General features: G+C 52.2%; 2 protein-coding genes across 2 annotated transcripts; both read right to left on the reverse strand.

Annotated features, from left to right (window-relative positions):
• Positions 1–1,843: 1,843 nt before the first annotated feature.
• Positions 1,844–4,282, reverse strand: JKF63_03954 (uncharacterized protein; the record flags this gene model as incomplete). The annotated part of the gene is made up of 1 exon (XM_067899950.1): positions 1,844–4,282. The coding sequence occupies one exon, from the start codon at positions 4,280–4,282 to the stop codon at positions 1,844–1,846; it is 2,439 nt and encodes an 812-aa protein (XP_067755156.1).
• Positions 4,283–9,786: 5,504 nt separating this feature from the next.
• Positions 9,787–11,145, reverse strand: JKF63_03955 (uncharacterized protein; the record flags this gene model as incomplete). Its single annotated transcript, XM_067899951.1, has 1 exon — positions 9,787–11,145. One exon carries the CDS (start codon positions 11,143–11,145, stop codon positions 9,787–9,789), a length of 1,359 nt encoding a protein of 452 aa, XP_067755157.1.
• Between the last annotated feature and the right edge of the window lie 584 nt (positions 11,146–11,729).

Raw genomic sequence — 11,729 nt, forward strand, 5'->3', positions numbered from 1 at the left:
ACATGACAGACGGGGGCACACCCACATACACCACTCCAGACAACGATGTAATGGACCACGAACAGCGACAATTTGTATTCCCTCCTCTTTTTTGTTGTTGTTGTTGTTGCGGACAACACGGAATGAATGGAAAAGAGAGGAAAAACAACGAATGGGATGAGACCACCACGAAATAGTCAACATTACACACAAACGCGGGGAAGAATAAAAAAACAACAAAAAAAGAAAATGTCCATTTGCCGGTGAAATATGGGGAAAATACTTGAAAACACAACAACGAAGAAACAATCAACTGTGACGGAGCGGCACATCACCGCAGGGTTGAAGGAGCACACCCACAACCAAAATCACCAGCAACAACAACGAGGGGAAAAAAAGAAGTACACGCAAAGAAAAAAAAAGGGAAATGAACCCATACGAAACGTATGCCTTGCTCCCAAAAGGGCAGATGAGTGGTTGTGAAGCCCGCCGTTTTTCCGAGCGGTACCCACGACATTGCGTTGATCACGATGACAGCATAAGCCAATCGAGTACAGAGCGCAATGAGCCGAAAAAAAACTTATGCGATAGCGGTTTGAGAGAGAGAGAGCGCACATGCCCCGTGGAATGATGGGGGAGGAGGGGGGCGGGAAAAAAAATCAAATGATCGCTGTGACACCAAAACACCAGGTGGTGCTGTGGAGCGTTGGCAAAAAGGCCGAATACCTCGGCTGGTGTTGGACGCGTCGATGACCAGGCCTCTTTCTCTGCTCTTTCGACTTCCACATAAATTGTTGGTTGTCAAGGGGGTTCCGAGGCCCATCAAGGAGCGAAGCGTGGGTGAGCCGCCCCGGGAAAACGAAAAAAAAATTGGGGGAGGAAAGGGGCACAAGAGAAAAATCAAGACGATGAGACCTCCTTGACCGGGAGGGGGGGGGGGGGGTGGGGGGGCAGGCGTATCCTACCGGCCACCCAGACCTACATCCGTAGTGAGGCAAAAAAAAAGGGGGAGTGGGTGGGATAATTCTAAAAAAATACACATCAGAGGCTATTCTCAAGTCTGATCGGTCAGCACCACGTGATGGCCTTACCATGGAGCGAAAAGCAGGGCTGCGAGGCAAACCGTGGCTAGTCCTGTCATGAGAACAAAAAAAGGACACATCTTTGGCGCTTGAATATCATGTTGGTGACGACCTCCACTGTCTCCAGGACTGCGAGGCGTCTCTACAAGGGGGGAGGCAGTGGAAGTGTACAGGTCACCACGTTTCCCTTTCAGAAACACACATTCGCGCACACACACACACACAAAAAAAACAAGAAAACAGAAGGGGAAAAAAGGGAGGGGGGGATGAATGCTGACGTTATGATAAAGGTCAAACACTCGGTGGCTGCAGATTAAGAGCGAGAGAAGTGAGTTCGCCTTGACAATCATAGCCGCCTCCTGCAAGACGCCAGAGTCACAAAAAATCGAGCTGAGAGGAGGCAATGTGTGGCACACGAGCATCGGGGAAAGGGGGGGGGGAGGGGGGCAAAGCACAAACCAGGAAAAAAAAACTCAAGGGAGTCTCAACTACACGGAGAGAAATTTTTAGAAATGGGGGACACAGGCGCACACACACACACAAAACATCAGCCGTACACGTAAAGAAAAAAAAAGATGTATAGAGAGCAAAAGGGAAGACAAGAAAGAAACATGAACATGTGTACATGTGTGTACATTTTTAGCCCCCGGGACTCTACGGGATGCATCGAACCCCTTCACTCTCGCCCGGAAAATTAAAAAAAAAGGGGGAGGGAAGCCGTGTTTGTGTCCACGCCGTCCTTCGCGCAGTCCACTTTGTCCAGAAACATCATTGCTTGTGCGTCACGACACGGACGACTTTGGGAGCACCATCACGTACGCCTCCTCTAACTCGTGTGCAGTGGGCAGTACGTGCTCGGGTTGGCGCTTCTTGCGTGCTATTCCAGCAGTATCACTAGAATCGGCTGTGCTTCGTCCCGATTGCACCGACCACGACACGCTCCTCCGCATTGGGAAGGGGTTGGTGCCTTCGTCCGCCGAGTATTCCACTGATGGGCACGAGCGGCTCATGATGCCGTTGCTCGACTCTCCCAACAGGCGTGACTCCGTGGCGCTCCGCCCACCGATGCTTCGCAGAGATCTTTCGTTGATGTTCTCGGTCGTGGCGCACAGCCCCCCTCCTCCACGGGAGAGAAAAAACCTGGGAAACCCGAGAAGCTTCTGTTGTGCCCTCCGTGCGCCAGCGCCACTGGGTATCGTGATCAACTTTTCGGGAGTCATGCTCAGGCTTGCAGAGCTACTTGCCTGTGCGGTGGGGCTACAGAGCCGCGCGGCATCATGCACTGTGATTTGATTGTATTGTAACTGTGGCAGAGGAACGGGGGTATTCGGAAGAGTCTGCGCTGAATAGCCATTATTGAGTGAGCTGCGGCGCGGGGGCAGATCTCGACGGGGCGAGAAGGGCACCATCGCCATCAGCATCTCGGTGGTGTCCAATGGCTTTACAAGATTCTTCAGGTAGCGTCGTCGTCGATACGGTCGCGGGTGTCGCTCCTTCTTCGAGGGAGGAGCGACCGTGAAGGTGGACATGTTGCCCTTGTACGAGGGGGTCCGCTTCAGCTCCTCTCGAGGCGGCTCCGGTGGTTGGGAAGTGAGGCCAAAGGCGGATTCGTCTCGCCCCTCTATGGCGTTTGCCTTGGTGGGTGCAGCGTTGACCGACGGGGTGGTGGTTGGCGTGCGCGAACGGGCTTCTGTGTCTGTTAGGGATCTCACAGGAAGAAAAGATGGCATGGTCGATAAGACCACCACATCCACAGCGTGTGCGGCGGTGCCGTTAGTAGAGACGGAGCGCTTCGATCTCCGCAAATCCGTGCGACGCGGTTTGCGCGATGTCGAGCGGCGCAAATATTCGCTGGGTGTCTTTGACGGATGTACTGAGTGCAGACTACACGCTACCCTTGGCGCGGAGGACACACCACTGAGAGTCTTCGGCAACAGCAAAGGCTGCGCCGGTGTCTCTGAAACCGCCACACTCTTCGCAGACGTAGGGGATACCGGTCCGCTGAGGCCTGAGGTGCCTCGCCGTGTAGACGCCGAGCCCTTCTGCTCACTAGACGTGCGGAGGGAGCTCCCATTCGGCGGCACGATGGTGATGGTCGACACAACGTCGTCTCCATTCGAGACGGATGAACGGCTTCCGCCGCCTCTGTTGGCGCCTGTGTGAGGAGGAAGGGAGAAGTCGGTGTTACCAAAGTCGCGCCCGAACAACTCCAAGGAGGAGAAGGATACGGTCTGTACAGGACAGCGCTGTTGAGTGTCCTCTGGGGTGCTGCACTTGCGCAACGGCCCATGTTTTGTACTCAGCGGCGCTGGGATCTCTGGTCGCGGGTGCCGCGGCTGGGCGTGCGGGGGCTGCGGTGTGGTACAACTTGTCCAGATCACGTCTGGCTGCTCAGCCATGCTAAAACTGTTGCTCGCGGAAATATGCGAGGCGGAGCCACAGGATGTGCGATACACCGCGACTGAGAATCGGTCCTGCGCCGTGCTCTGTGCAGCGGGGCTCTCCGTGCTGCGCGCGGCGTGGCCCGAGAGATCTTCGCTACCCCAAGTCGAGGTCTCTCGGTAGTAGCCAGAGCCAGCGGATTCCCTTCGAAGAGCAGAGACGGGACTCTCTGAGATCACCGGGCTCTCGCACAGGCTGGGGTGTGAGTGATCGCTGCCGCCAGCGAAGCTGCCGTCGGAGTTTAGAAAGGTGTTCGCCGATGCCGACGTGAACCCCCCGTTCTCTTTGCGGGATAAGTGACACGCACTGAGCGCGGTACCAGAGGTGGCCGTGGAGTTCGTGCGGCTCTCTCGCCTGAAGTGCGATTCGGGGAGCGCCGTCACCGCGGTGGACGCCCTGCGAGAGGCCCCTGCCAGACCACCTGAGCCTTCGTAGACGGTGATACTGGGGAAGCCACAGGCGCTGGGCGTTCCTGCGTATCCGTACAGCTGCGCTGCTGAGGAGATGTTTTTGTGGTGGCTGGTCCCATTGCGTGTGGCCTTGCGAACGCTTGTCGACTTCTCATAAAGCGGAGCAGGTTCGCTGTCACCATAGAAAACGGACGCGAACGCGGATGGGGCCGGCCCAAACCCCGTTTCGGAGACCGTCATTTCTGGAAATAGTGTTTCCACCTCGTCTCCCATAGTGTACGGACCCATTCTAGACAGCATGAATGACGGGGTCTCCGACAGCTCAGCCTGCGCGGGGGTCGGAGACGACGCGTGGGGGGAGCGCAGCATTTTTTTTCCGTTTAGAGACGCCCGCGGAATCCCGGAAGGGAAACAACAACAACAAAATAAAAGTGCAGATATAATATGTTTGTATATACACACACACATATATATATATATATTGGTCAAGTGGCAAGCCGTGAAGATGGGGAGACAAAGGCGAAAGAGGCGACGAGGGAGCAGCGCACAATCGGAACGTGGGGTCAAAATGCCAGAGATGAGCAGCAGGGAAAAAATGAGGAGATGAAAAAATGTCAGGGAAACGTGAAAGCGGGACGAGAGACTCCGGATTGTAGCACGGCGGGTGGAGAGGGGGGGAGGGGAGGGGGGTGCAGCACGAGGAGTTCGGCGAAACAAGCACACGCCGGTACAACCACGCGCGGGAAGAAATAGAAGATGAAAAAAAAAATAAGCCTCAAAGAAAATGTTTCTACTCACACACACACACACCCACACACTTGGCAGACGCCCGGAAAAAAGAAAAGGCCCCACACTGAGGTGCGGGGCTCAGGAAAACAGAAAGACCCTGGAAGATCGCTCGTGCACCAGGCAGAGCTAGAGTTGCAAAAATTAGAGAGAAAAAAGGGGGGCGAAAGAGGGATCAATACACGCTTGCACGGAGATGCGTGGCAGAATGAACGTTTGAACTGCACGGCAGAGGATGGGCACAGCGCTTCCTCTCTTCCTTTGACTTCCCCCTTTCCGAAATGGAGAGAGGGTTGGTGGAGACTGCAGCAAGTTCTGTTCAGGTGTGCCACCAAAAGCGGTACACGATGGGCCACACACAATCCTCTCTCTGTACCGACTGAAGAATGGCGAGGTACAGCGCAAACGCACGAACAAAGAGAGGAGGGGAGAGAAAAAGATCTGCAAAGTGGAAAAGGAGAAAAAAAAGAATACGATGAGCAATGCTGAAAGGCGGAGAGTAAAACGGAGCTGGCGCATGCACCGGAGAAAGCGACACGTAGAAAAAAAAACCCGGAGAAACGAGGAATAAGCACTAAACGAGGAGGGAAGGTGGGGAGACGAGATCGGGAGAAGCGCGAGCGAAGATACAACCCGAAACGGCGTAGGTGATACAGCGGTCGTCTGCCAGCTTCTGTGCGTTCGCGCGTGTCGGTGTACGAGACGTGGAGGGGGATGGGGGGGGTGAGAAAGAGAGAAGGAAAGGTGAGGTCAATTTATGTGAAAGAGTCTTCTTCAATCCGTGTACTCACTCTCATAGCGTAGAAGCCACCGACACGAGCTGCACAACCAATACCTCAACACACAAGTAAAAAAAAATAAAAATGAAGTAAAAAGATAGCCGATGCAGAAGAAAAACAGGAATCGATATCTGCACTCGTGTCGATGTGCAATATATATATATATATGCAGACGTAAGTATGTATACAGAGATGGAGAAAAGGGGGAGGGAAGGAGTTGCCAATCAACAACTCGGAACAGCAAAGAAAGTAAACGAGGGAACGCGCTGTTACTTTTACTAATTGCCCACTTTCTGGGCTACACCCGCCCTCAATCAACGAGAAACGAAAAGACGACAAGCAGATCCACTGAAGATGCGCCCGTAAGGGTACAGCGGCACGTGTAAACACAAAGGGTGTCACGAAGCTGCGAGAGATTTTAGGTGATACACGCGTCAATAGACGATTATCCACCGTTGATATTCAGTAGGACTGAAGCGCAACGAGGCGCGGCGGTTAGGTGAAAAAAAAATTGGTGAATGCCTTTCGTTCGTGCACAGCCGCCCCAGTGCCGATATCAAAAGGAGAGACCGGTAAGCAGCGAAGCAGTCAAAGTCACATGAGAGTATGTGTGTACGTATGCACGTCTGTGCGTGTGTGTGTGTGTGTGTGTGGGTGGGTGTGTGCAGCGATACCCTTGAAGTCCACAGATACACACACACACACACAGACGCGCATACAAAAACAAAATGGCAGTATAAAGTTGTTTCCAATAAATGGAGGAGAGAAACGATCTTCTAGACGTGATACGACGGCACCAGTTAGCGTTCTCTGACACGCGTCTTCACAGGCCCTCGCTGCCCCGATGATCCGAAAAAAAAAGAGAGAACAAAGAAAAAACCCCGTATCTTCCCCGCCAGCCCACCTGCCCGCCCTTCCTCTCTCTCTGTCTCTCGGTGCGCCACTGTTCAAGGCAAAAAGGTGTGCAGTAAAAACTCACTAGTCACTTGACCCGACTGACGGTGTACGGCCCCACTAAAGGCGTGCAGTGGCGAATAAAGATGATTTGTGGTCCCTCCCTTGAGAAAGGGAAAAAAAACAATTGAGCAGCTGTATTATTGCCGTAAAAAGGGGGGGAGAGGGGATAAAACTGAGGAACTATGTGTGACGATCGTGGCGAAGCGCGCAAAAAAAAAAGGAGGAGGAGGATCAAAATCGGAAAGGGAAAAAATGAGAAAGGGAGACTGGGTAAAACGGGAGAGGGGGGGTCCGATAGCAGAACGAGAGAGCGCGTTGAGGTGTCCACCTGCAGCGCTTCGCTTCGCTAATCGGAAACCTCAAACGAACGCACAAGACAAAAGGGGGAAGAGAGAAGGGGGTAAAAAAAACTATACAATAAAAATATATAAAACACGACACCAGCAAACAAACGAATAATGTTAATATTTATAATACGTAGTAATATACCCCGATAACCCAAGACGGGCACACACAGCGAATGACGAAGGGCAACCACAGACAGGGAGAGGGAGAGGGAGAGGGGGGGGCGGACTCCAGCGTGCACGATTCTCAGCTAGTAGAATCTTTTTGTTGGTGGTGGTGTACTGTGTTGTACTAGAAGGAGGAGAAAGGGGGGTAAACCCAAAAAGAGAGAAGGTAGAAGAGACAAAACCATGACCTGGGTAGCTGAAGCCGGGTGTGCATAGAGAGGACATCGCTGACAGATGTGTGAACCACGCGTCCCCCAAAAAAAAATTGGAGTGGATTTTCTGAATACGTGAGAAAGAACACCGAGACCTCCGGCCAGGGAAATCCCTGAGAGATTTTCGGCACTTGAGAAGCAGCTGGTGCGATTCCATACCTACGAGCCACGCGGCGACGCTCTATCGCCGTGAAAAAAAAAACACCAATAGCCCAGTGCAACTCTTCTGTTCATGATGATCCATCTTTCTCCCTTACTCAGACAGTACAGAAACACAGTGCAACGATTCTCTCACCTGTTGGCACTTTTGTTGTTGTTTTCTTTTGTTCGTTTCTTCTTTCCTTAGATAGGAGTGCGGACACGAAGTGCTGTCAGAATCCCCCTTCCCCACACAAAGAGAGAGAGAGAGAGACGAAGCTAAACAATATTACCCACCGGAAACTCGTGAGATAATACAAAACAAAAAATGTGCACGTCGGGGGTGCCAATAAACATATATACACGTATATATATGTATATATCCTAAAACCGTATACAGACACACACACACACTCACGTACGCTTACAGGATCGATACAACTAGATCTGAATCTCTACAAGGACGTCCTCTCTTTCTTTCTACTGCGCATGTCTACATGTGCACCGCAGCAAGCCCGTTGATGCAGAAAAGCAAATATAGTTGGTGAAACAAATTATAGTTACACACACACACACAGACAGACACAGACACAGAGTGCAGTGAACATGCTTTACTCACACCCTGCAGGAATCTTTTCTTTTTTTTTCAAAGAGAGATGCACCATATAAAATCAAGGAGAGACAATCCTGTCTCCTTGCACGTATCAAGTGGTAAGAACCCCGCAGAAAAAGCTGAAAGGAATATACATATATATATACAAATATACACACATACATACATACATGTATACATAGATATATATATGTGTGTGTGTATGTACTCTATTGCACTGATGTATGTCTAGTACCCAATGTACGCATTTATAGATATTTACTCCTCTCTCACTCTAGAGGGGGAGGGGAGGGGAGGGGAGGGGGAGGGGGAAGGTTCCACAACCGCCAAACAATGGCACTTTGCATCACACATGTGCCAAAGTACTCTCTTGTCTCTCTCCTTCTCTCTCCCCCTCCCTCCTCCCCTCCTCCTCCTCCCCTCAGCCGCACAGACCTATTCGGGGGATTAAGTCATCTACACACATATACGAATTCGAGTTCTGCAATCCGCAGCCTCGTTTAAAGTTCACGATATTCAGGGGGAGAGACCCCCCCAAAAAAAAAACTCTACAGAGACCACACACATACGCAGTAGCGCCTTCAGTGAAGCAGATGAAGGGCCTCCCTCCAACGTAGATGTGATACTGACAACCCGTAGTTTTTTTTTGATTTGCGAAGAGAGAAACGAGGCGGCGAAAACAGGAGAAAAGCGTTCGTGGGTCCTTCCACGCTGACAGCTGTACAGTACTGAACCTCGTGTGAGTGACACCCGCACGCTTTTCCGCTCACAACTCTGTGAAGAACGCGCTATTAGCGCTGATACTCAGAACAACACAACACACACACACACACACACATACACACACATAACACACATTAATTGAGACGTTGTGCAGCGTACACATGCCCATAGACGCTCCACCGCATGGCGCATGACACCACACACAGAGGCTCACTTCGCATGAATAGAAAAGAAAACGAATTGAAGTCTTCTGTTTTTGTGCTTTAGAGTTATATGAAGATCCAAATTACTCCACTTATCGTTGCCCTGCACACATGAAGCCTATGCGTTCAACTCCAAAAGGAGAAGCCGTGCGGCCATCTACCGAAAAAAGTTTCGGAACAGGGAGCCAGGCAGGATGCAGAGCTGAGAAGGGGGTGAGGTGGTGGTGGTGGGAGAGAGAGGCGTGAGAGAAGGGGGGGGGGGACGGGGGACAGGGTTGAGAGCTTATAGGTGAGTTGAATGGAAACACACACACACACACACACATAGATACAAAGAGATGTACGAAGAAGCGCACAAGAAGGAACATCAGGTGGTGACGAAAAAAAAAAGGATCACTTCTACCCTTCAAAGGATTTCCCAACGACTATTCTCCAGGCCCCTGAGGGCGGGGTTCCTCTGTGTTGATGCACGGGAAGGGGGGGGGGGGGGGAGGGGGATGAAGGGCGGGAAAGGAGGAAGGAAGAACGAACACCAAATAAGCGAGAAACAATAACTGGAAGAAACAGCAATAATAAAAAGTAGTGAGTCCCACCCAAAAAAAAAAAACAGATGTATCGGCACATAAATGCCTTTCCTCTCCACCCCTCAGCATTTCTATTCCCTATACACACACACACACATATATATAAATATATATATACACGTTTACACACACACACACACGCGCACGGGCGGGCGGGCGGACGGCGCGCACGCGAGAACAAACACCGACACACGGTGTTGTTCGATGAGGAACACAAAACTCATTTTTCAACCCAAACTCCAACAAAAAAACAAAGGGAGAAACACAAACCGCGTCAATGGCATTGCTACGTCGGGTGGGGGAGGGGGAGGGGGAAGAGAAAGAGAGAAGGGAGGAGACAAAAGAGAAAACGGGGTCCACCTCATCTCAATCCTGGTTGGAATATGTTATATTTTGCGTAGTGGGTGTGACGCAAGTGCTGACGCACCTCGTGGTGCCAATAGCCACCGGGTCTACCTGTATGGTTGTGTGACCGATCCCAAAGCGCTTCTCGCAGATTTGTTGCGCCTTGTGCAGCACGCGAGCGGAATCATCTGCAACCAGATGCACTGAGAGGGAGACGTACTCGGCAGACAAGGACCAGACGTGGAGGTCGTGCACGCTGATGACCCCATCGATTTTCTGCAGTGCCGCTTCGAGCAGGCGGTAATCTACACTCGCCGGCGTGCTCTCCATCAGGATGCTCAAGAGGTCCCCCAGCAGCGACCTGGTCATATTCAATGTGATGACCGCAAACAAAACGGAGCAGAACGGGTCGGCGAGGTTGAAGAGAGAGTGCTTGTGCGTATGCACGCCGTAGTACGCAGAGTTGCACACGTATATGAACATGCCAGCAAAAATGACCCCGATTGACTGAACGCAGTCACCGAGAGCGTGCAGAATCGCTGCATGTACAGCAAACCCCTTCGTGCTGCCAATGCCGTTGCCACCACTTTTTGACTCATGGCCATGGTCGTGACCGTGATCGTGGTCGTGACTGTGATCGTGGTCGTGACTGTGGTCGTGGTCGTGACCGTGGTCGTGGTCGTGACTGTGACTGTGGTCATGACTGTGATCCCCATACTCACCATGGCTGTGCCCGTGCGAGGAGCCGAAGTGGCTGTGACCGTGAGAACCCCCAAAGTAAAGAATAGAGGCGCAGACAACGTTGACCACCATGCCAAGGACCCCTACAATGATCATGAGACGCGAGTCCACCGCCTCACAATCACGAACCCTCATGGCCCCAGCGGCCTTCTCAGCTGGGACGCGCGTACACATATAGATGTCGTAGGTGCGGTACCCCGCCTCAATGACAATCCAGGAAACCAAAGCCCAGATTGAGAAGACAGAAATGAGGGTGCCAATCACCTCAGCACGATGCCAGCCGTAGTTGTAGCGCCCGCACGCCGCACGACCAGCTGCCACGAGAGCAGCGATGCTCAGTCCATAGGAGCCGACATCGGTGAGCAGGTGAATCGCATCTGTGAGCAGGGCCAGTGAGTGCGCAATGACGCCGCTGCCAAACTCGACAATCATGAAAGCAAAGCAAAAGATGAGTGCAGCCAGGAGAACTTTCTTCTCAGACTCGCGGCGTGCTTCAACGGAGGACAGTGCCTGATCAATCGTGCGCTCCTCATCCACCGTGATGAAGACCGCATCCGAGACGGTGTTGTAGTTCGCCGCTGCCTTCCGCGCAGACTTCGCTGACAACCCCGTCCTCTCTCCAGGGGCGTCTGTTGACATGGGTGTATATAAGTAGAAGTGAGATAGTGCAGAGAGGGAGGAGGAGGAGGAAGAGAGAGAGGGGAAGGGGTGTGTGGGATGTATTTTGGTAAACTCAGTCCTTTGCGTGAAAATAAAACGAAACGAACAACACAACTCAGAGAACAAGGGATGGATGAGAGGAGAGGGTGAGTGTTGTGTGTGTGCATGTGGTGGTGGTGGTGGTGGGGGGGGGTCTCTCTCTAATATCATAAATGATAGCAGCACGCGAATCGAGAGGGAGGCAATGGGCAAACAAAAATGGGGATCTGTTATCTCGGAGAGAGGGAGCAGACGGGAGATGAACACGGTCCCCAAGAAAAGAAGGTTGAGAACGGCGAATGGAGAAGGGGTGGGGAAGGCGGGGGGGGAGAGAGACAAAGTATCGTAGAGTCCACCCGCACACTAAAACACGCCATACACCGGCGCACAACTAGCCGAGAGGAATAATGCCTCCCCCCCCCCAACTCCAACTCCAACCCCAACCCCAACTCCAACCCCCGTCCCCTGGCTGTCTTCTTACAGCCCACAGATAATGTTTTTTTCTTGTTTGTTTATTTGAACGC

This window comes from Porcisia hertigi, chromosome 31 (assembly GCF_017918235.1).
Source record: "Porcisia hertigi strain C119 chromosome 31, whole genome shotgun sequence".
In the NCBI taxonomy this organism is placed as follows: Eukaryota; Euglenozoa; class Kinetoplastea; order Trypanosomatida; family Trypanosomatidae; genus Porcisia; species Porcisia hertigi.